General features: G+C 40.4%; 1 protein-coding gene and 2 long non-coding RNA genes across 7 annotated transcripts in view; 2 read left to right on the plus strand and 1 right to left on the minus strand.

Moving 5' to 3' along the window:
• The first annotated feature begins 11 nt into the window (after positions 1-11).
• LOC106028817 (uncharacterized) lies at positions 12-2,604 on the plus strand. The gene is made up of 2 exons (XR_002792560.2): positions 12-891; positions 1,016-2,604. It is a non-coding gene; the product is annotated as an uncharacterized LOC106028817 (long non-coding RNA).
• A 1,731-nt stretch (positions 2,605-4,335) lies between these two features.
• Positions 4,336-25,113, minus strand: part of Tut7 (terminal uridylyl transferase 7) — a 55,877-nt gene continuing 35,099 nt past the window's right edge. For 4 of the 5 annotated variants that reach the window (XM_013158334.2, XM_013158336.3, XM_013158335.3 and 1 more), the window contains 12 exons: positions 24,978-25,081; positions 23,704-23,793; positions 23,221-23,334; positions 23,059-23,136; positions 22,365-22,542; positions 19,878-19,925; positions 19,705-19,796; positions 18,244-18,359; positions 15,955-16,280; positions 13,600-13,676; positions 13,098-13,161; positions 4,336-5,298 (listed from right to left, as the gene is read on the minus strand). In XM_013158334.2, the coding sequence (XP_013013788.1) occupies positions 5,231-5,298; positions 13,098-13,161; positions 13,600-13,676; positions 15,955-16,280; positions 18,244-18,359; positions 19,705-19,796; positions 19,878-19,925; positions 22,365-22,542; positions 23,059-23,136; positions 23,221-23,334; positions 23,704-23,793; positions 24,978-25,081 (1,355 nt within the window). In that variant the 3' untranslated portion in view covers positions 4,336-5,230. The remainder of the gene's footprint in view (positions 5,299-13,097; positions 13,162-13,599; positions 13,677-15,954; positions 16,281-18,243; positions 18,360-19,704; positions 19,797-19,877; positions 19,926-22,364; positions 22,543-23,058; positions 23,137-23,220; positions 23,335-23,703; positions 23,794-24,977; positions 25,082-25,113) is intronic. The other variant, XM_063243846.1, reaches the window with a different exon arrangement.
• Positions 12,397-21,012, plus strand: LOC134474882 (uncharacterized). Its single transcript, XR_010045792.1, has 3 exons — positions 12,397-12,963; positions 14,485-14,588; positions 20,864-21,012. It is a non-coding gene; the product is annotated as an uncharacterized LOC134474882 (long non-coding RNA).

Consider the following 25,113-nt stretch of genomic DNA (forward strand, 5'->3'; position numbering starts at 1 on the left):
CCCGCGTGAGTGATAAGGCTGGGCGGGCCGCGTGCGTGCGTGCGGGGAGGGACTTCGTTCACCAGTGGAGGCAGGGACTAGTGAACTGTGAGCGCTGCGACAGTGGTTGCTGTGACGACGCGGACGGGCGCTGGCGGGGCTGTACCGCTGCCCGCTGAGCGTACAGGAGCCTTGTTGCCCCAGCGCTTTGGCTTGGCTTCCCGCAGGCTCGCCGCGACGAGAATAGCCCGTGGAGGCTTAGAGGTGCGGAAGAAAGGCCGCCCAGCTCAGGCGGGGATCGGGTCTAGGGCGCAGAAGTCTGCACTTGTGTCCCTTCTTGGTGGACCAGCGAGGCAGTTACGAGCGCAGACTACCGACAAGTGATAGCCACCTCATCCCAGCGTGCCGTGCTCTCGGCAACTCGACGAACGTGACCCATGCGATTTTGCTTCTGGTGCTGAATGCGAACCTGACTCCACTGTAAAAGATGACTGGGAATCCGGCGGCTGTTTCCTGGGGGAATAGTCACAGTTTCAGTGAGCACCTACCAGCCGGTACACCTGTTGTTGTGAGACCTTGTCCTGCTGGCTCAGAGGTGTAATTCCGTTATTCCTGAGCGCCAGGCATTGTATTCACAGGAAGCAGCAACAGGACTTGGGCTCAGACTTGGAAACCTTGAGCCCTAGCCTCCCAGAGTGCTGGCTTGTGACATCACAGAGGCTCTTTTGTAGTGTTTTTGATACGGGAAGAATGAATAGGCATTTTTAGAGTGATTTGTGTTTGATCCTGTAGAGCCTACAAAGTCGGAAAGGCTAGCTCAAAATAGCAAGCAGTTCTGTCTTCCTGTTACAGGGTGTTTCCCCCTAAACTCCAGCTGCATATAGATGAAAAGGAATGAGAGATGGTAGGGTGGTGAGTTTTCTTCTTGGCTTCATCTTTGATTAGCTGAGTGATTTGGGATAAGGCATTTTATTTTAAGATCATGTATGGCTTTTCTTTTTAATGTTATGGCATTTCACCTCTTTTGTTTCTGCAGATACTATGAAGATTAAATGAGTTAAAGCATGAAAATCCCTTGAAGAACGCATGATACAAAGCATACTCCATAAACACACTAATTGTTCACAGATAAAGGTGACATATGAAATTGTGATACTCTAAGGATGGACAGACCTGTCATGGATTTGTCAGAGCCCTTACAGTGCACAATGCAGAATGAACCCCAGTGTAGCCATCAACTGCGAGTTGGGGGCTTGTCTATGGAGGTTTATCTTGGGACACGGTGGTGCACAATGATAACGGTGGTGCACAATGATAACGGGGGAGGTTGGTAATGGGGGGGGGAAGGACAGAAAATATATGAAATTCTAATCTCCCTGTGGTTTCTCTGTGAAAGTAAAACTTCTAAAAAGTAATCCCATGTATCATTTTTTCAATTATTGGAATGCTGTACAGTTGTGTAGAACTTAGGTTTGAAAGGAACTTTTGTGCATTACTGATACTGAACCCAGGGCCTCTGCATGGGTAAGCTCTATCTCCTTTTAAAATGTTTTATTTTGAGACAAGGTCTTGCTAGTCACTGAGTTACCCAGGCTGTTTGAACCATGATCCTTCTGCCTAGGCCTTTCAGAGTGCTAGGGTTACAGGCATATACCACCATTCCCAAACTGGGATGTGGCAAGATCCCAGTGTTCAAGTCTGAACCCAGTGTGGGCAACTGAGCAAAACCCTGCCAAAAAAGGACAAAGATGAGTGTGCCAGGGATGTAGCTCAGTATGAAGGCCCTGGGCTTAATCCCCAGTCCCACAAAAGAGAAACACAAAAAATCTTTGAGCACAGTCTCCCACCAGTCTCAGAACCACGAACTGCTCATTTAAGATCCTGTGTATATTTAAAACCTTCCCTCATTTTAAACTCATACTGTTCAGATTTTCACTTGATTAGTTATTTTCTCCATAAGCATTAAGTCACATAATTACTTGCCAGTGAATCAGGTGTAGCTAATGTCACAGGCTCCTGAAGTAACTTGGTATGTTAGAATTCTCATTAGATAAACACGTATGTGAGCCCCTTTATCTCACAGAACCTCCTGTCCTATAGTACGAGATGAAGTATGGGAAATGCTGAAGGAGCTTACAACCTGTAAACACTTTTAGGTTTCCGCCAACATGTTAACTTGAGTAGGGAGATGCTAAGTATTTTTCAGGATTTAGTTTGTTTTTGATCCTGAAGTGTTTTCCCAGTAAGACCTCCCTGGTCTTGACAACTCTGGAAGGGCAGGTATGCTTTCCATTTTATAGGACTGGCACTTTCTGCCCAAGGTTATGGGGCTTGTTGTATAGCTGGAAAACTGGCAGGGCTGGACCCTCCCTAAGTCTAGAGTTGTACTTGGTGAAAAGTGTGACTGTTCTGACAGATGCTATCCAAACGCCTGGTTTCAAGAAAGCATTCTGAGCATTTTCTTAGTTTTAGTGGGGTTGGGGTTTGGGGGGGCAGGTTATAACACTGTAAGCCCTACCAGCTGATGTCAAGGACTTTTCCAGTTGGGAAAATTTTTTCTTTAAAGGATTTGTACAATGTGAAGCATATTTGAAAAGGAAAAATAAAGTGAGTTATCTAAGAGCAGTTTAAATTGCTTCTTGGCCTTTTGACTAGGATCATGTGTAGAAAACGTATGTCTAAGCTTGCACACTGATGAAACTGTCCACACTAAGCAAAAGGATTGTTGATGATCAGATTGAGGTCTACCAATTACTGCCATAAAATTATTTTATAGTTGGGTGTGGCACACACTTATACTCCCATGTACTTAGAAGGCTCAAAATAAAAAGGACTGGGGATGCAGCTACATCCCCATATGCAACCCCAAAAGGAAAAAATTTCATTTCTGAGAAAAGGTAGCAAGGAAAATCTTGGCAGTGGGGCACTGGTGGCGCCTGTTAGGACAGACAGACCAGCTGTCCTAGAAAGATAGGTTACACCCTGAGTGCTGGGTGGTGCCTGAGCAGATGCCTGCCCTCTGGCAGGCACACAGAAGGGGCTTCAATAATCACCCTTGGGAAGAGGCAACAGCGACCCATTCTCAGAACTGCTCTCAACCTCTCTTTACTTACCCATAGACCTAGTGTGAGAAATTTTAAACCCAAATACATCAAGCAGAATCTACGGTAGGAATCAGAAAATGTAGGAAGCTTTTAAAAGACAGGACATAAAAAACTTTCTAAGAAAAAATGATAATTAAGAGGAAAAGGCAGCTGAGTTAAGTTAAAAAATATTGGAAGTATAATGGCAATAATTTGTGAGAAAAGCAGCAGAGGCCAGTCATGTGGAGATTAAGCAAGAATTTTTTTAGCATGATGAAAAGGAAAGATCACAGAGGGTGGGAGGCACTAAAACAAACAAAAATCCCTGCAGAGAGATTTCTAGATTGAGACAACTTTCTTAATTATAGGGATCAACAAAGACACAGGAGCACCCCACTCAAAAATAAAACCTACAAGGGAATACAAATTAGGCTGGTCTCAGCTTCTCTCCTGTGATAATGCTGGAAGATGAACAGAAGAGCGCAGCAGGCCTTTCAAAGAATGACAAGAGTTGGGTGTACAGTGACCCCCCCGTGCCAGACGGCAGCTCAGCAGTTGAGGAAAGTCAGACGGGGGTCAGCCCAGGCTACAGGATCGTAAGTGTTCAAACTGCATAAGGGACAACATTTTGTTTTATTTTGCCGGAACTTGCAAATTCTGATGTTCTCAATTTTGCTACAATTGCTCAGTACCTAGGATATGTTCTGAAGTAGGTTTTTTCTTCTCTCAGTACAATATTAGGGTCTGAACTCAGGTCCTTTAGAATGAGTCTTCACCCTTTTGTACTTTGAGATAGAGTCTTGCTAAGTCAACAAGTTGCTCAACATGGGGTCCAACTTGTGACCCTTCTGCTTCAGCCTCTCAGAGGCCTGGGATTACAGGTGTGCATCACCATACCTGGCTCAATCACTTTTGCAAAAGAGAAGAGCACATAGGCATTATCTTTAGTCTTCTCCACTAATGCCCTTTGCAGTCCTCAGCCCCAGTGCAGGGTGTGTGTGTGCCCAGCGTCTGGCACAGGGTGGTATCAACACACAGGACCAAAGGGGCGTGAAGGCAGGACGACCCGTGTGCACTCTATCCCACGGAACAGGTCTGAGCTGGCCCTCCTCTGGAACTTAGGTTCCTAATGAAAGTTAGGACGCTTTCGGAGATTTTTTTCTTTTTTTTTATGGGTACTAGGGATCAAACTCATGACTGCCTGCTTGCAAGGCAGGTGCTTATGCCACTGAGCTAAATCCCCAGCCCCTAGGATGCTTTCACTAGACAGTAATGTGGTAAAATTACAGTTTGAAATTTTATTTCAAAATGATAAATAAAGCGAGGCATAGTTTTTTCCATGGAGTACTTTGGAGAAGCTTGTGAAGTTGGAGAAACAGTTCTGTGGGACTCCAGGCAGACCCAGAGATGGCAAACCACAATCGTGACTGGCTCAGACAGTCTCGGACCTTAGGGGGTGTAAAAGTTCCCCTCCCTCACTTCTGAGTATCATAAAAAGTAAAACATACTTCTGTTATCTTTTCTTTTAAAATGTTCTTCCTGGTGAACAGGGCCACTTGTCTTCCTGATTTCATTTTTCCGAGCATCGCAGAAAGTCTATGGCGATTCTTGTGCGCATCTGTGCCAGCTGAGGCTCACACTAGCAGGACGTAGTCCGCGCTCACTTCCGCAGAGGGCGGTAAGACAACGCTCGGGAGTACTAGGTACAGCAGTAGCAGATCACACACATCCGACACCTTCCACATGAGGATTTCGCAAACAACAATAAATACCACTCCCCTCTTCAAAACAAAAAAGGGATTTATAGGAAAAAGGAGTAAATATACTTGAGCTTTATCAGCACACCATTTTTAGTGTGCTTTCAAAGAATTAAAAACCATGAAGCCATATTCATTGAATAGTGGCCCACAGTTACATTTCTTCTTTTAACCTGGCTTAAATACATACATCATGGCTTTCTATTAAAATCCTTACATCTATGGGGATTGGTGGTAGATGAGACTATATTAAAATTTTTTCATTAACGATTTCATCATATTAAAAAAATCTGACATTTCCCTAGACTGTGTAGTTGAAGCCTGATCGATGCTTTCGTGCCTGTGAAATGAACCTGATTTTCTGAGTGCATAAGGACGCCTGAGTGTCACTCAAGTGCCATCTTCTTTCCCTCATGACTCCTGAGGGCTCCTCTTTGCTGAAGCTTTCCCCTGAGTCATGGATTTACTGGAGAGGCTTCCTGTAAGTGAGCAGAAAACAAACCCAACATAAATGAAACAAGCAGAGTGAGCTCTGCCAAAAGACATAACATTGCTTCTTACGGTTAATTATTCATAGCTTTTGCATGATATGGACACCTGTTCTGAATTAGCCTATATTAAAAAAGTATCTGGAACATGATATATTGGCATACACTTGGTCACTTTTTTCCAAATGCAGATAAGCTGCTAAAATTGTTTCAGTGCATCTGCATGTGAGCTTTTTCCATATTGGTACAGAGCATCAAATGAAACCGGCACTTTATAGGTGATCCTTTACACAAGGAGTGTCCTCATTTGCAACCAACAGAATGGACTGATAGCAAAGAATTCTCTGGTCAGGGGCTAGGGATTTAGCTCAGTGGCATAAGGGCCTGCCTTGCAAGCAGGCAGTCGTGAGTTTGATCCCTGGTACCGATTTAAAAAAAAAAAAAAAAAAAAAAAAAGAATTCTCTGGTCAGAAACAAAGAACACACATTATTACTTTGCAAATATAAAGCTGTGAATGGTGAAAATGTAATTGATACTAAAGAAAAAATAAATTATATTTACAAGAATGAAGAGTACTAATTAAACCATAGCATAAGGCAATTACTATAATTTGTCCTGAAGTCTGAACAAATAAAGCAATGAAAAAGAGCTGAAAAATTCTTAAGAGACTATGTATAGCAAGGCTATTAGGGTAAAATATGGATTATTTAATAACTGGCATTAGATCAAATGTAGTTTCTGAAGAGAAGTGGTCTTCCTCAAACTATTCTTACTCATTTTCAAATGAAGTACAGAAGTAAATGTAAGGGAAAGCAAGTCAAAGTAAACTGTAGTAAATATAAAAATCATAGGCAGAGCAATGTCCTAAACACATTAGAATACTTAAAGGACCTAAAATCAATATAGAAAGATGAATATCAATAGATATTAGGATTGCTGTTGTCTCTAAAAATCCCCAAAGGCTGATGCAGTCATAGGTGGGTTTCAGAGATGGCTGGATTGAGGGTGTGAGGGTGGATTAAGGGTGTGGAAAAAGAAGCCCCACCCTGGATGTAGGTGGCACCAATCAACAGGCTTGCAGCCTGGATGGAATATAAAGGGGCAGAAAGAAGGGATGCTTGCTCCTGCTGCTTGCTGTTTTCTGCCTACCACGAACTGTTACCCCTCTGTGATGCCACCCTGTTACAGCTAGGCAACTGTGGACTGAAACCTCTACAAACTGAGCTAAATAAACCTTTCCTCCTCTAACTGTGGATGGTGAGTATTTTGTCTCAGCAATGTGAACAGCAACTAAAACAATGATTAAAAAAAAGTAGTAACATATGAAAAAGAAAACAGCATGATTATATGTAAGAACATGCTTAGCATTCCCAGACAGAAAATGTAGACACCACCAAAGCAGTTTTCATACATCAGATTTGTCAATAATTAAAATTCTGACAAAAGCAGTTCCCCCCACACTGCAGGTGGGAGCTCCCAGTAGGGGATATGATAGCAGCCAGCAGGGGATATGAAATACACATGTACCATGACCCATCTGACTGGTAAGCCTATACAGTCTCTCATAGTGCATCCTACAATAACTTTCACTACAGTATTGACTGTAATAGCAAAGAAATATAATCTAAATCCTTATGTCCTGGGTAATGGAATTATAAAGTATGTTGTTTCTATAGAATGGAATACTGTAAGAAAAAGTACATTTGTATTACAGTAACATGTAAAAAAAATTTAACATCATTTTAAGTAGACATGAAAAGGTAGGATGTAGAACACTTACTGTATTCTATAATATATAATTTAAATGTAAAAACGCACCTGGGCACATGTAAGATTTAAAATTTTAAATTATACGTGTAAAAAAATCAAAAGTATTAGAAATGAAACACAATTCTAACTTTATATAATCCAGGGGAAAATACGAAATTTATAAAATTTTATAAACCTCACTGGAAACCAAGTATGTCTCAGTGAGGTTGAAAGAATACAATGGAGTTTATTCTTGGTGAAGAATACTGTAATACATTTGATTGCTTTGAAAATTAAGAGATGACTATTCTGACACAAATATATATATATATAATATAAACATAAATAAACGTGAGAAATGTGAATTCGATAGTAATTACAGAAATTTTAAATGATTGGAAAAACACAAAAAGACTCCCCCAGGAAAGCCAGGCTTTGGGACATATTTGGCAAGGACTTTCTGGGATAGCCAACAATTACCACTTAGTAATTTTGCCATCATGGTTGAAATATATGTACTTTTTCAATTTTTATACATATTAGTGAAGATTTAGCTTCACAAAATAACTGAATCAGTAAGTACACTTTACAGGGTCATACAAATAAGGTCATCAAACTTGGGTCTGTGTGTTCTCCAACTTACCTGACCAGGTATGTGGGCAAGAATCAAGTTTCCAGCTCCTCAACCTTTTTTTTGGCACTAGAGACTAGGCTTTTATTAGGCCTTGCATGTGCTAAATATGTACTTCACTGCTAAGCTACATCCCAGTGTCCCCGGTACCTCAACTTCTCTATGTACTTTTCTTAAAACTGAGATATTCTGTCACCATTTTGGGTTGGTTCTCAATCACTCCACTCTTCCTTTCAAACTCCCCTTTCACAACTACCCTTTTCTCACTTTACAAAAGAAAGGGATATGTATCTTATTATCTAAACCTTAGGTGATGCATTTCCCAGTGGTAAACATTCTAACCTCTACTAGAGCATTTATGTGGATTTCTTTTTTTTTTCTTTTGTGTTTTTTTCTGTGGATTTTTTGTTTTTCAGTTTTTGGTGCTAAGGACCGAACCCAGCGCTTCCAGCTTGCTAGGTAAGTGTTCTACCACTGAGTTAAATCCCCAGCTCCGGTTTTTTGTCTTTTTGAGACAGGGTCCTGCTATTCAGTTCAGGCTGGCCTTGAGCTCACTGTGTAGTCCAGGGTGGTCTTGAACCTGCAATGATACTCCTGCCTCAGCCTCCAGAGTGCTGGGATTACAAGCGTGCACCACCATGCCTGGCTCTATGTGGATTTCTTTTTTTTTTTTTTTTTTTTTTTGTCTTTTTTCCTTTTTATCGGTACCGGGGATCAAACTCACAACTGCCTGCTTGCAAGGCAGGCGCTCATGCCGCTGAGCTAAATCCCCAGCCCCTATGTGGATTTCTTGAAGACACAAATATGAGAATGTCTCTGGAAAGATGCAGGTACACTGTGCGCTTACTGTGACTGAGCGCTACCCAACTGGGGACTGGGGGGTGCAGTGTTCTCCCCACAATTCTTCATAGTCTTATTGTATTAAAAGGCTTCTGAGAAGTGTGTAGCAGGCAAATAAAATGCTGGTATCTGTATTGGTATGAATGCTGCTAGTAAAGAATAATTTTTAGGTTTTACCAAATTACAGTGATAATGATTACAAATAATTTTTTATTACGTATTGCTGTGATTTTTGGTGACATCATTAAGAAGTACTTTTATAACTAACTGAGGGACACTGTTATAATACACTGATCATTTCTAAACTCTTAAAGCATTTTTCTATTGTTTTAAATTTGCTATTATAAAGACTATTAATTTTCTCAATGCTTGCCAACTATAAAAACAGATTAGAAATAGAAATAAGGCACTCTTTCACTCATGCAAATAATACTGATGAGAGTACATGACTTTTTTTTTTATTGGTACCGGGGATTGAACTCATGACCGCCTGCTTACAAGGCAGGTTCTTATGCCGGTGAGCTAAATCCCCAGCCCCGAGAGTACATGACTTTTTGGGGAAACAGTCCATCCACCTCCTTAAGGGAAAGTCATTTTCAGTAATTGTACATTTATACTGTGGTACTGGGGATTAAACACAGGGCCTTAAGCATGCCAAACAAATGTTCTACTATTGAGCTATATCCCCAGGCCAAGAGTGTTTTTTAATCAAAATTTGATCTGATTTAATAATTGAGAAAACAACATAGAAGAAATGTTTACACTTTTTGAGATTTGAAAAAAGCTTTAGAACGCAACTGATATAAATTTTTTGTGGTAGGTAAGTATGACAGGCTAGTCAACAGGAATATCAAGGGTATATAAAGTATGATCTATATTCTTTGAGTTTTTTCCACTTTTTTTCTAAAATGATTTCTACTGTTTTCAATTCATGATCATTAAGACCATAGGCTATAGGGGCTAGGGATTTAGCTTGGGGCTGGGGATTTAGCTCAGCGCATAAGCACCTGCCTTGCAAGCAGGCAGTCCTGAGTTCAATCCCTGGTACCGATAAAAAGACAAAAACAAAACAAAACAAGACAAGACCATAGGCTTTGAAATTTCTGCTTAGTGATAAAAGCTGTATAAATACACATTATCACAAGGGAGAAAAGAATTTTATGATTTGAAGGCATGGGATAAAAATAGAATGAAGAAACAAGTAGTTGTTTTGTTTTTAAAGTAATTTTCACTGGGTTATTTGTAACTTGCGCTGCAATCTCTATATGCTTGTTTTGTTAAGAAAAAAATCTCTATTATGAATTTGCTCTCTGAGAGAGTGGTACTAATAACAAAGGGCGTGGGGATTCACTGAGTCCTGCAGTAGGTGAGGTTTTTTTTTTTTTTTTTTTTTTATCGGTACCGGGGATGGAACTCACGACTGCCTGCTTGCAAGGCAGGCATTTACGCCGCTGAGCTAAATCACCAGCCCCTAAGTGAGGTGTTCTGTGAGTTCTCCATCTTTATGAAGCCACCTTTTACGAGCTCCTGTGAATGTTAACTCTGATGGACTGGTAAAGGAATGGAAATGCAGTGGGTCACCTGATCAGTACTGGTGGGGCTGGATTTCAGGCTCCAGCCATGCTCCCACTGGCCACTCTCCTCTGAGATGCACTTAAGGCACCATGTCAGTGCGCATGCAGGGGGAGGGTGACAACGGGCAGCCAAAGTCCCTGCAATGGTCCACCCTCCCCACTCTCCTTGGGGAGGAAGGGACGCTGCACCTTGAGGAGGACTCAAGGCCAGAGAAGAAGCTCCATGCTCCCCTCTGCAGGTTCTGCTCCAGGTGCTCTTGATGGGAGTCTCCCCATCCCTGCCCTGGGGTGTTGATGGTCATCCCCTCTGACAGACAGGAAAAGTGAGGCACCTGAAGGAGACAGAGGGCGCTTCACATGACACAGATGGAAATCAGCCTGTGAAGTCTGACTGCAGAGCTGATTTTAGCAACGTGAGTGTTCTGATCAAGCAAGAACTGGTGGTGTTCCTGTGTAAAACGTTCTGGAAATATCTGCTCAGGGTCAAAACAGCATTCTTTGGGTTTGTTTACACTTGGATCTGTATGATCCTGAGTTGAGGATCTAGGCATGTTTCCCAAGCCCTCCACGCCCTGAAGTCAGGCCATTGGCCTCACTCGCTCTCCACTCAGTGAGCTGCCTGTGGGAGTGAGCTCCCTGTGCTTTCCTCACTTCCGCCTGTTGGGCTCGCTTCCAACACACACCCCTCCCTGAACACTCCAAACCTTCCCAGACTCAAGTCCCTCCTACAGCCGCTGTTTACCTCCATGGAGCTGCCACTTCCTTACTGGGTCCAAGGGGGTCATACATTTGTGGAGATTTTTTCTATTTCTTTAAAATTCTGCCTGTGAAGAGACTAATGCTAATGTTTCATGTTTCCCTCCATCCCTCCACCTCCAAACCCTACAAATCCATAAAGTACTGAAGGAAACCTGAATATCTGGGTAAGTCAATGATGCTGTTACCTTTCCTCCTGCTAACAACATTCAAAGCAGACTGTGCAGCTATCCAGAGTGAGACCACAGTGCCCTGCCTGTGACACTGAGCCAGGACAACAAAAACGAACTCTAGTGTGGAGCTCAGGAAATCTGCCCTACAACTGTAATGACTATTCCTTGAAGGCTGACACCAACGCAAGGAAATGTGGAGACTGTTAGCAACACTGACATTTCTCTACCCTGAAAGCATCTCTAACTCTGCTTTGGCAATATGATGTGATGGTGTAGCAGAGCTAAACACAGAACACATTGGATGTGTGCAAGGGGAGCCCTGTACACCTTAGGCTTCCCAATCAAGTCATTCAGAACTAAGAATAAGTAACAATACAGCAGTAACAATACACTGCAATAACAGATATTTGTACATGGCAAATGTTCTCAAAGTATCTTGCTGTACTGGACTGTGCTTTCAGACTGTGCTTGACCAAATTATCGAGAACTGCAGGAAGTGAAGCAATGAATACAGAGGGACCATTGTATGTGACTTGTTTTACATTAATATACACAAATGTCAAGTCATACCAATGAAGTTTTAAAATTTCAAACAGTTTTTCTTATAAAATATACAATTATGTAAAAATCCCATGGATACTATATTGTAATTTGTCTTGCTTAACTTCTTCTATTGAATAAGACATAGAGGGACAGAGAAAGAGACTGTTAAACAAAGTTGTAAGAGTATTTGCAGCTGTAATTCGGATGCATGTGTCTTACTAACAAATACCCCCAAAGTTACTAACAAGGCACAACAATTTCGCTTTCCCTTTTCACGTTACTCTTCCCTTCCCTTCAGGATGCACAAGTACCCTTTCTGCACTACTTTGCGAGCCGAGGGGGCTTTTTTAAATGTTTCTTGGCCTCCCGGCCAGTCAGGCTTTGGTCTTCCTGACTCCAGGGATGCAGCGTTCTTAAAAGCCACTGGTGGCACGGTGGGGGAGGCTGGTCCCAGAGCTCCAACAGTATTCACGTGGGGTGAGGCCTCCTCTCAGACGCACCTGCCTTGTGCAGACCCGAGGACAGAGCTCTGGCTCTGTTCCCTACTCCACTGGCCACTTTATCTTTTGCTTCCTTTACTTCCTGAGGCTCTGATGTGTTTCTCTTCTTTAGTGATCTCACTCGCTCAGATTCAGGGCTAGAAATGTGCAGCCCTTCCCTGGCCTGGGCCTCCTCACAGTTCTCTTACACTTCCATGTGTGGAACTGGACTCTACTTTTTCCTCCAAATCCTTGCCTGAGTCTTTCCTGTATGATAAATTCAATCTCCATTCTTCCACAGTCAGGCCAAAAACTGCAGTGTCATCTGACTCATTTGCCTTGGTACCACCCAACACGTCTGTAAATTGCTTCAGTGCAACCTTCAGAAAATCTGCACTTGACTCGGCCTTGTCCTCACTTCCTTCTTCATCTCCAAGTCTAAACTCCTGAGTTACCGCGGTGGTCACCCTGTTGATTCCTTGCTTTCTACCCTATTGTTCCAGCACCATGAGTTGTACACACTTTTAAAACACTGATTTCGGGTAATAGCGTCCCTTGGGTCAAAACCCGCACGTGACTCCTCAGCTCACTTAGAGAAGAACACTAGTCCTCCACAGCCAAAGGAGCCAGACGCTGACTGCACTCTGCCTGCTCGCCCCACTCCTGCTGCAGGCTCTGCAGACTTAGGACAGGAGTGATCTGAGTTCTGACGTAACAGGCTGACTCCAAAGTCCCCTGACTCATCCCTGTTTCACTGGTTCCTCGTTGAGGTGCTACCCCTCGAAAAACCGACATCCTCCTCCCTGTTTCCTGCGTTATAATTCTCTGCATCTGTCATCAGATGATATTCTTCTGGCTCATCAGGCCCATGTTTAACCACCGAAGAATCAGGTTAAGGGAGAGAAGACAGGTAAGTGTATTTTTTAAAGGAACCCTGGGGAATTCTGATGTCTAATCTTTGTTAAAATCCATTAGTCAAAGAACCTCAAATGGCATGTGGTAAAGAATACAGTAAATAATGACATTAAAAAAAACCAAACCTACCTGACTGGGGACTCAAAAATATTGCTGCTTTTTGTTTCTTTTTGTCTTCATGTAAAACCACTGCCTAAAAAATGAAATGACTGGTTTATAAAATGGGAAGCAAGTGCATCTACAACAGACTGAAGCCATATCCAAAGAGAGCTGAAAGGAGGGATTTAGCTCAGCAGCATGAGTGCCTGCCTGGAAAGCACTAGGTTGTCAGTTCCATCTCTGGTACCAAAAAACAAAACAAAACGAAACACACCCAAAGAGAGCTGAAATGAGGCGTGTGGAAGGCAGAATTCTTTAAGCTAACTAGCAAGACAGGCAAGTATGCAGGACTGCCTCAGCGAGCAAGGCCCAGCACAGCGCACTGGGCCCCCCACCTCCACCCCAAGTGCTTGCACAGGGCTAGGAGGTGAGCATGAGGTCAGCAGAAGGCACATGCAGCAGGGCAAGTGTGCCCAGTGTGGCGAACGCACAGGATTGAGCCGTATCCGCCTCACAGCAGAGCTGGGTTTACCTGAGCAAATGGACCAGCAGGTCTCAAAGGACTGGGAGAAGAAGGGGATCCAAACCCACAATCTGACTTAGACACACCTAGAAAAAGAAAGAGCACTGTTTGTTCTGACTTTCAACGGAAAGCAATGGCCTTGATTTAAAGCTTGTGCACAGATTTTCTGTTGATGTGGCACAAGCTTTGCACAGTATGTTGTGTGGACAGAATAATACTAGTATGACTGAAGAAATGACATGGGGTAGAATAGTTTTTAGACAAAACTAAGCTGATTATTTTTAACTGCTACCAAAGGAAACACCATTACTGGTCCCAAGCCTCTCTCATCTCACACAGCCCCTGCAACAAATGCTCACATTAACACATGCACACTACATCTGGAAGAAAGCAGGTTAGGTTTGCTAACCCCCCCCCCCCCCCCACCAGGAGAGCTCCTTGCAATTGCCACTACCTTCTCAGGCTGCCAGAATCACTGCTTTATTGTTTTGAGAACTGCACCAGTAAACATCATAAAAATTACTGCTAGGAAGAAGAAATCCATCAAAGGTGGGGATAAAGTTAGCATTTTCTTGTACTGAGAAGGAACACTACAATCACGTACTAAACTTGGACCTTGAGTTCTGATAGCGGATAGCCTATTATTTTGGTTAAAATATATACTAAATGTTACTTCTACTATTTATACAGGTACCTTCTGACAACTGAGGTTATTAATGCTACCAAATTTAATGCAGTTGGACTGGGGATTTAGCTTAGTGGCATAAACGCCTGCCTTGCAAATTTAATGGGGTTGTTGTGGCAGTTAAATAAAAAAAATTATCCACAGTAATGTTCCAGAAGTGTTAGCAAGTGTTATTGTTTTAATTTCTTTTAACTATGCTTTTTTCCTAGAAAAAAAAAATCAAATTATTCTGCCTTAAGTTCTGGTCAGGGCAAACTCTGGAGCTCTATGAAGAGTGGCAAGACTAACCTGGCTATGTGAACTAACCAAAGCTGTAAGTAAAAACATTTCAGCCTCATTTAAAAAGGTTAGAATATTTTAAAATAAACTTCTTTCCACACATTCCTTTAAAAAATGCAGATGAATGATTCAAGAGCTTTTACAATATATTGCTGAACATGATATAATGTAATGGAAGACAGGTTCCAAAAACTTTGAACACTGGAGTATTTCAAGGAAATTATAAATACGCTTCGCTGCTTTAATGTTGCTCACAAACATACACAATTCAGGATGGCTCGGGTTAATTACATTAATTAAAATGTGTTCCCCAGGGTTTCATTTTTATGTTTCTTGAATTTTACCACAGGCCTACGTGTGTGCTCACAAGTAAAGTGAGAATATAAACATTTCTTTATGAGTGGTAACTTATATCTGAAAATTCTAAGTACCTTTGGTCTAACAGTATACTAAAAGGTGCTACAGGGGGCATGGCGCTGAATGCCTGTGACCAGCTACTCAGGAGGCTGAGGCAGGAGGAATGTAATTCAGAATCCAGCCTAAACAACTTCATGAAACACCATCTACAAAGAAACCAACACCAGATCAGGGGATGTAGCTATGTGTAGAGTACCTTTGGGCTTAATCCTTAGCACACAAAAAAGGCCTCCAATGGGTACTTTCTATATTTAGTGAACTGTGACCACTTCCCCACCAAGAATCAAAGGGGCAAGATTTATGGAAGATTTAAGGAAGGTCTCCTTATGCTGCCCAGACTGTCCTAGGACTCAGACTCAAATGATCATCTTGCCTCAAATAGCTGGGAATACAGCCCTGTGTCAATCACATCTGGCTCAGATTTGTGGATGGCTTTAAACTACTAATAATAAATTGCTTCTTTCTTTTCTGAATAACCATGTTCAACTGAATGAAGTTATTAAGACATAAAGATAAAATCCTCCACAGTTCCTCTTTGCAGATATAATCATTGTTAATTAACTGTAGAGCACTGGAGACAGCATCTTGCTAAGTAGCCCAAGATGGCCAGAAATTTTGGTCCTCTTGCCTCAGCGTCCCAGATTGCTGGGATTACAGGCCTGTAGCCCTATGTCCAGTTTCCTGATCCCTCTCCAAAGCACGTGCTGTGTGTAAATGCCTAAGACACAGTGGCTGGCCGGAACACAGTGTGCTGTCCTGATAGTGCTTTCATTTCTTGAATTCACAAACTAAGAAATAAAGTTCAAACTGGAGCTTTTTTCCTAGTTACTGAGGCAATATTTACAGATACTGGGAACAAATAGGCTTTTGTAAAACTATAAATATATTTCTAAGGAAACACATGTAACTAAAATACAAAAAACTCTAGCAAGATTTTCTTTGAGACGTCAGTACAAAGATCAAGGTGCGATCCACCTCCGTACCTGGAGAGCCTTTAAACTGCGGACATTCTTTTCTAATGTGCCCTTCTCTTCCGCAAATGAAGCAGCGCTTCTCTCTAAAGTCTGTGCTGTCCTGCCGCTTCCACCTCTCCACAAGTGGTCTGAGCATCTTCTCCCTGCCTGGATCTGCAGCCACCCTTGCCATCTTTGCCTTCTGAGCCACGCATGGCACAGGCTTGTCTTCTCTTGCTGATGTCTCCTTTTCTGTGTGCTTGTTTTGAATATCTTTCTCTTCTTTACTTTTTTTGTCTTTGTTTTCAGCATATCTTTGGTGCAGAGTGTCTTCCTGATTTTGCCGTCTCCTTACCCTGTCAAAGACAGTATTAGTAGGAAAGAATTTAGGAGGACAGAATCCAAACAAAAACCTAATGAAATATGTTATCACCAGTTTTAAGGGATAAATTGTGAACAAAAGGTATCAATATGAAACTAAAGTGAATAGACTTAAATACATCTCTATTCAGAAACTACAGTCATTTCTTAGGATCCACGGGGGTTGGTTCCAGGGTGGACAGGTGCACAAGTCCCTATACAGAACAATGTGGTATTCGCATAATCTACTCACCCCTTCTTGTATACTTTTAAATTATCTCTGGGTACTTACAATACCTAACACAATAGAAATGCTAAGGAAAAGGCTGATACACTATTCTGTGTAGGAAGCAGTGAGAAGGAAAGAAGTCTGTATGGTTTCAGTACAGATCCAGTATTTTTTTTCCAAAGCATTTTTGATTTATAAATACTTGGGCATGGACACAGAGATACAGAAACACAGAGACTGACTATCCATGGACACAGAGAACTGACTATTTCAGAGCTGTATTACAGAACAGACTGTATTTCAGAGTCCTTTGTTTTTAATTTTCAAAAGGCTGCATTAGTGCCGTAAAACCACCTTTGCAAAGAGCAAATCTCTTTAATGTCTGCTTTGATGCTGATGTAATTAAAGTCACATTTTCTGGGGGATTATTTCGTGAACAGCAAAGAGAATGCATTAATATTCTTTGTTAAACATCAAAATTTGAGAAGTAGAATCTTAAGTTCACAAGAGAATGATAGTAGTAAATTTTTTTTTTTTTTTGGTCTTTTTCGTTTTTATTGGTACCAGGGATAGAACTCACGACTGCCTGCTTACAAGGCAGGCGCTTATGCCACTGAGCTAAATCCCCAGCCCCGATAGTAGTAAAATTTAACATCTTAAAATGTCAAATTTGTTGCCAGAATAATAAAAAAATAATAAAAAGGGGCTACTCAAATTCCACACAGCAATTTATTTTGAGTAGCATACATTAAAACAAGAATATTACTGACCAGGGGCTGGGGATGTAGATTGGTAGTAGAGCCTAGCATATGCAAAGTCTTGGGTTTAATCCTCACCACTGCAAAAACCAAACCAAACTGAACTACAAACAAAGAGTAACTTAAAACTACAGTACCACCATTAATGCCTATAACTGCAGCACTGTGGGAGGCTAGTGAGATACTGTCTCAAAACGTTAAAAAACAAGGATATAGCTCAGCCGCACAGCGCCTGCTTGGCAAGTGCAAGGTCCTGATTTTGATTTCCTGTACCAAAAAAACTCCCAAAACCAAACCAAACCAAACCAAACCAAACCTAACCTAACCACAACAAAACTAAGGCCTGAGAATGTAGCTCGGTGTGAAGGCCTGAGTTTCACCTTTGGTACCATAAAAACAAAACTATCACTACCACCCAAAACAACAGTATGTCCCAAGCCAGTCACCAAAAGTGTTTCCTTTGCCCTTCTACAAATGTCTCCAGGAGAAAGTCTGTTTACCTACTTGCAGCAATTATTAACAGTTAAGGAGTATACAAATAGAGGGCCCCATACTCCAAGACACCACTCTACACTAATGTTACTGCACAAGAAAAATGCAGCTGAGATTCTGAAGGGTCCCATTTCACAATTTACTGACTCCAATCATCCTGAAGTTCTAAGAAGAACTTTACTTTGCTCCTTTCCTCTCCTGTCCCTGCTAGAGAGGTTATTTAATGATGAAGGCTACGACCAGATCCAGGAAGGAGGACTGGGCCTGGAAGACTGTACACCTGACTCAGCCTTGGTCATCTGCACCTATGTTTTAATTGCTTATTTTCCTTTTTTTGAAAAATCTTAAATTTATCTAAAAACTTATATGCTGGATTTCATAAAGTTCATTTTCTGTTACAACAGAATCACACTTAACAAAATGTTAAAAAAAGAAAGAAAGAAGAAAGAAAAAAGACATTGTTTTAAAATAATTGCTCACTTTCTTCTCATGGGACAATCCTTCATGAAGTGTCCAATTTTCCCACAAATCCGACAGCATCTATCATTTGGGGCCAGCTCTCCTTCAGTCAGCACATCTGGATCAAAAAAGTATTCCTAGAAGATAAATACATAAAAATCTGAATTACGTATGCCTAAAAGAGGAAAAGTAGACATGAAGAATGATCCTACATCTCAACATCAACCTTTCGGATGGTGGTACTGGGGACTGAACTGGGGCCCTTGCACTAAGCCATTAACCGCCCCCCACGCTCCCACCCCCGGTTTCTATTTTCTGAGACAGGGTCTCACTAACTCATTAAATTGCCCAGGGTGGGTCCTCCTGCTCCAGTCTCCCAGAGACATTATCAATACTTTTAATGAATACTGTTTAGTGGACCCCCAAAATTCACAAGGGTTACATTCCTAGAGTACCCACAAATTGTGCAAAACCTTGAATTTCAGATATGGTCAGAAAAATGTCTATTTGTATAGTTTGAACCCTCAATATGCTTTGCCCCCCACAGTTATATAATTTAATAAAATACTACATTAATCAAGCCTTAGAAGATGCAGGCTGTTTTGGCAGCATCTTAGGGTTTTAAGAACAAAACTGAGAACACCTGAGATAGTTATACATGGTATGGCAACCTGCTATGATGCCAGAATGAATGCTGGTGCATCTGCCAGATGGGCTGTAACAGCAGCCAATCAGCAGCAAACAGGAAAACTGAACAGTGCTCTCAGATTGGCTACTTGCGTATCTCTAGCCCCAAAAACAACTGCATAACCTATCTGTGGATTCTGTGAAATTGCGGGGTTTTCTCTAACAATTATTAGTTAGCTTCTAAGGAAAAATTCTCAGACGGGCTGCCACCTCTGAACCTCAACTTGGTGTGTGATTGTGTGTTGGGGATTATGCTGTATGCTCATTAACAGAGAACAGACAGCTCTCCAGGACAGGCAGCACTGCATCTTCCAGTCATATTATATACACCACTTTTGCAAGCAAGGTATAAAACTGAGCTTCTAGGTGAGGTGTCCTGACAGGCATGCACTGAACCACCTCTGCAGGCTGGCACAGACCACCAGTAAGAGGGGATAAGAAGAGAAAGCAAAGAATACAGCACACTTAAATTCATCTTTTCAGGGATTTTCTTTTTTTAATCTTCAAAGTTGCTTTAGGGCTGCTCTGTGTTTCCTTGGTATGTGCTATCAAGGCAAAAAGTGAAAGCATCATTAATTCCCTCACCCAAACTCCATGTTTTCCTACTTCTCCTTGTGATTTTGTTCTAAACAAAAAGGTCTTCAGAGATTACTTTATATTCTAATCATGTATCCTGGCCAGACTGACCAGAATGCCAGAGTATTATTACTGAAGTGTATGTTCCAACTAGGTGCTTAAAATGTCTCCAAATTATGTGCTTTCAAAACTTTTCTGGCATTTCCAACAGACCCTTACCATTTTTGAGGGGTAGTCCTTTGGAAATCCTTTGACTGGAATGCCAAATACTCTTCTACCATTGATAAAGGCTTTCATTATAAAATTTGTCACTAAGGAGAAAAGAGTAAGATCTTAAATAAAATGGATTAAATGGAAAGACTGCATTAAAATTTACCAATAAAATAACTTACTTTTCCTTGATAATCCAGCTCCAAGATTATGATTCAAATCAAAGGGATCTAAGAAAATTAGAGGGAGCAATAAGATAATCAAATAAGAAACATAACTATTCATCTAGTAAATAAGGTCCACAACAAGAAAATATAACCAGGCTGGGGATATAGCTGGCCTAAACACCTGCCTGGCAAGCCAAGACCCTGAGTTTGATTCCCAGTACCAAAAAAAGGTATATATATATATATAAAAAGACATAATCTACTTTGTTTACTCTTAGTAAAAGTATTAAATGACTGCCTTTTAAATGAGCATAAAACCCATAATACCGGCAGTGGTAGATAGTCCTAGATTCAGTGTAAGGCCAGTTTTTTCTTTTCAAATTTTTTATCAGAAAAATGTTACTTCATATTTTATTTCTTATAAAACCCTTCATATTATGACAGATTGTTTGATTTTGGAAAAAATATCTGGAAGATACTTTGACCTTATGTTACCAAATGATGCCACTTTTAGATGCATACAGAAGTTATAAATGTATTTAAAAACATTTTAGCACTGAATGTTTTGTCTGTTAAGGACAACTTTTCATTATGATGATCACAGATACTAATCAGATTAAAACACATAGAAAAATACACCTATTTCAATGGCATGCCAATGATGACTTGGATCTCAACACAATTTCCAGCAAACTTCTTACAAAGAATGCCTATAATCTTAAATATCTGCATCTCAAACATTTTAGATAATGTGCTTTGGGATGGCATTTGTTAGATGACCCAAAAGCGGTAGGAATGATGAAAAGCACACACATGTCAAAGATATATGTATGAGGTCTACATGGTTTTGAGAAAAAAATGGGAGTATAAGCGCTATTTCTAAATCTAAATACAATTTAAAGGTGATTTAGTATTTGCATGTGATGATTCATAATTTAGACAACAAGTGTTGAGTAAATGTTAACTTTTTTTTTCATGTGCCAAAAATGGTAACTGATAAGGCAAAGGCAAAAAACGAGCTAATCCTTCCTGGGGATCTCATCACTAAGACAATGGCTGACTGCCTGTCCACAGCATACACAAAAGGAGTGAAGAAGTATAAAGCGGCATGCTGCTCTGCCAGTCCGGCTTCTACCAACAGTAACTGACGTCCAGCAGACTGACAGGTTACTAGAGAACAGGGCCCTTTTTGTGGTTTAACTGCTAAAGAAGGTTATCTTCTTGTTTATTTGGGTCCTGTTTCTGTTGGTGATTCTTGTTGGTTTGTGTGGATGTATTTTGAGTTGTCTGCTTGATAAAGTAGAAACAGTATTAAAGTATTAGATGCTGTGCAGTTAAAAGCTACTACTATAATTGAAATTTTCAGTTCTAGAATAGCTGGTTATATAATTATGAATGAAGTTTTTTTTTTCTAGTTTAGTCCATTACTAATAGCTCATCTGAAAGTAACATAAAAATTAAAAGCAAAAGATGGTAAGGTTTCAAGAATTAAAACCAAAATATTAATAACTGGCAGATATTTACTGAGAGCATTTTATAATGCTCACAGTATTACACGTTAATATAATCAAAAGGCAGAAGTAATCATGTAACTTAGAATAACCCACTTCAGTTAGGTGATATGTGTATATTTAAAAAATAAAAGAAAAATATTCCTATCAAAATCAACCAAATATTACCTGAGCCATGTCTCAGCTTATTTTAGAGTATTTTAAACACCATTCTGTCATATTAAAATGCTTACAAGCTGAAATAAACAATCAGCTGTAAACATTAATTATTCCAATGGATCCCTGCATTCAGTGGAAAAGAAAAAGCCTTTTTCATTTGGTGACAATAACTATGACATTTTCATAAAATATTTATAAGTAAATTCTTTTATTGAGAGCAAATAAAAGATCTTGAATATTCACTCGATGGTGTTCTCTAAGCTTGAATTAGAGAAGTTTTTTTTACAAGTCTCACTGTCTTTTTTTATTTTCTTAAATAAGACAACTTATTTGAAGAGGGCAAGGGAGAAGAAAGAGAGACATGACCAACAGCCACTCTGGGTAATTCAGGTGTATTCAAAAGGGACATACTCAAGGATTTTTTTCTGTGGCTCCTTTTTTTTGAGATCCTTGTCCCAGGGCGGCTCCTAGAATCTGACTGGCTCCCTGGCTGGTCTGTCAGCCTGCCCTTGGATTTCTTCTGGCCAAGACTTCTCCCTGTCCTTGGTTGAGGGTGGGATCTTATGGACAGGTAGGTTAGGCCTAAGGATTAAATAAAGGGGTCCCACTGTCTTGATGCTGTTGGTTTCATGGCTCCCTCTTCCTGTATGCAGACTTCTAGACTTCAAGAGAGTCCACAAGAGGGCATCAGTCTTAGGCTGGAAACAGACAAGTCAGACCGGTATGGACAAGAGCAGTTCACGGCTGCTCCAGAGCAACTGTGTTAGAAGGAAGAACAATACTCCTGTAGCTTAAATCTCTTTCTCAATTTTAAGTTTGGTTTTATTGGTACCTTCAATAACAATGTATTTTGAGGTCCACTGTTTCTTAAAAGTTGTAAGTAGACTTTTTCTCCTGATGCTAATAACATGTTCTTTAAAGTCAAATTCCTCTGTGTAGAAACGAAGAAGTCCCAGCCATAGCTGTCCAACAGATTCTGTATTTTTCCCATATTCTGGCCAATAGGTAGGCTAGAAACAGAAAGGAACAAGTATATTACACTTTAAAGTATTAACATAGATATTCATTTTTATTTCAGGGAGTAAACTTGGACTTACTTCTAATCAGAGTTTAAAAACGTAATTATATGACTTTTGTTTCACCTTTTATTCCACAACAGTTTATTAATTTCTACTGTATGACTTGGAAATTGGGAGAGCTCAAAGCTCAGAATGTTAGTGGAAAAATGTGGAAAAAAGTTCTAAAAGCATTGATGCCTAGGTTATTGGTCTCAAGAGCTCAACGTAAGGCTTTCCAAATTTGTGGTACCAAAACCAGAGTAAATTCTTGCTCCTTTGGAATGATTATCTGATCAATGAAATTACTAGGCATGAAAGAAATGTTCTCTTGAACAGTAACGAGAAACTCATCCTTTTTACTATTATAAACAAATACAGTAAATAAAAATATTGTTACTGATAATGTACACTTAAGCATAGTTAATTTAGGTAAGTATGCAGAAAAATCTTTACTCTTAAAATACGTACCAGTTCATCTATTTGATCAAAAAAATAAATATTCCAGCCATCAACAAATATTTCAGGTTTCTTTTCACCTTTGTATATCTGAAATTAATTTTTAAACTGTTAGTAAGGATTACAAGATTAAGCATTGATATAAAAACTAGGAAAACGTTCTTCTATGAATACCTCCTGCAGGACAGGAATGACCGGTGGACTCCGCTGCTGGAGGAAATACAGCACCATAAGAGTGTATGCGTATGATGATAAGCTGCCTCTAGACGCATCACCAATGTCACACATCTAGAGGAAAGGAAGATAGCAAAGGAAAGATCACCAGTGCTTCCTGCTGAACTTGTGGCCAACCTATTCTCACTAGAAGTGAAGGCTTATTTGAGGAACTCATTAAGAACAAAACTATTCGTATTTTCACAGGTTAAAGTATGTCAACAAAACCAACCAACCACACTGAATCCAAAAAAGGGGTGGGCTGTCAATCTCAAGTTAAGATCAGATTATCATGTAACATTTAAGACAATGAAATGCTATCTTGTAGTTAGGCTTCCCAAAACAGGAAGCGTTTTGATTTTTCATCAAAAAATGCATGAGTTATGTTCTAAACAAGGTTTGAAGATGTAATGAAACATCCTAATAAATCACAAGCACACTCACCTTTGTAAACACTTTCATTGTATAACATAAGTATTTTACTCGGAGGTCAATGGCTGAATAAGCAGATAAAAGTCTTGTGTTATGAAGGGCCTATTAAAAGAAAAATTATACTGTAAAACTATCAGATAAAAAACATTTAAACTGGGATATCCTTAAAAGGTCTATAGTGACATATCGTTAAGAAGACACTGAGATCAACTTCTCTTTCCAAAGACAAGCCAGATAATGAAGAACTATAATATCTGACCTATGACTTCCATTATCTTGGTACATTCTTACCCTGAAATCTAGAAAATGAGGGCTACTAAAATAATCAGTGCCCATTAAGCGACGTGTGATCCCCTTTCTTTCCTTCGTGGCTTTATTTTATTTTATTTTGGTACCGGGAGATTGAACCCATGACCTTGCATTTGCTAAGCAGGCACTTTTGCCACTGAGTTAAACCCTCGGGTGTGGCATTATTTTAACCATGTGCCCCCTGGGGACCCAGGAATTCCCACAAAGCCCCGAAGCAAGCTGTATGTCAGTTAGCCCAAAAGAGAGGTGGATGCACCAGGGTGCATCTGGAAAGGACTCAGCCCCATATCACAATAAATTCCCAGGCAGGCGCAAGCCCACCACTCTGCCTTTACTTAAGTGAACAGGAAGCATAACTGAATCCTGCTATGTTCTCAGTCTTGAACACTGCTAGGACACGAGAAGCAATCATGAATAAAACTTTTTATTTATTTATTTATTTAAAAAAACAGTACTCAGGGTACTGTTGAACCGAGGGTCTTTACATGGAGTGACATTTCCAATCTTTTTTTTTAAATTTTGAGACAGGGTCTTGCTAAGTTCAATTTTTTTTTTGGTACCAGGGATGGAACTCATGACTTTACATTTGCCAGACAGGCGCTTACGACACTGAGCTAAATCCCTGGCCCACTAAGTTCAAAATTACCAAGACTGGCTGGAACTTGTGGTCCTCCTGCCTCAGGCCCCTCAGTGCTGGGATTCCTGGTGTGTACCACCCTGCCCACTCATAAATAACTCTTGAAAAAATGAACAAGATGAAGTGAATGGCTCATTTAACTTGAGAATTCTTAAGACACATTCTTTTCTCATACTACCTTAAAGAAAAAGCCTGCTTGGGCCTGGGGATTTAGCTCAGTGACATAAGTACCTGCCTTGCAAGCAGGCGGTCTTGAGTTCGATCCCCAGTACTGATAAAAAGAAAAAAAATTAAAATGAAAAAAAAAAAAAAAAAAAAAAAAAAAGCCTGCAGCACTTACCAGTGTGTTATACAAACTGATGTCCACTTCCAGACCACTTCTCAAGTGGAAGAATTTCACAATTGGCACCTTTGCTGTTGTAATAGGTAAGATGTTTCTCAGACCTAGGTTGGTAAATAAGACAGCATGATTAAAC

Source organism: Cavia porcellus, unplaced genomic scaffold, assembly GCF_034190915.1.
Source record: "Cavia porcellus strain 051 isolate PalLab524CR breed Dunkin Hartley unplaced genomic scaffold, mCavPor4.1 scaffold_2, whole genome shotgun sequence".
NCBI classification, from domain to species: domain Eukaryota; kingdom Metazoa; phylum Chordata; class Mammalia; order Rodentia; family Caviidae; genus Cavia; species Cavia porcellus.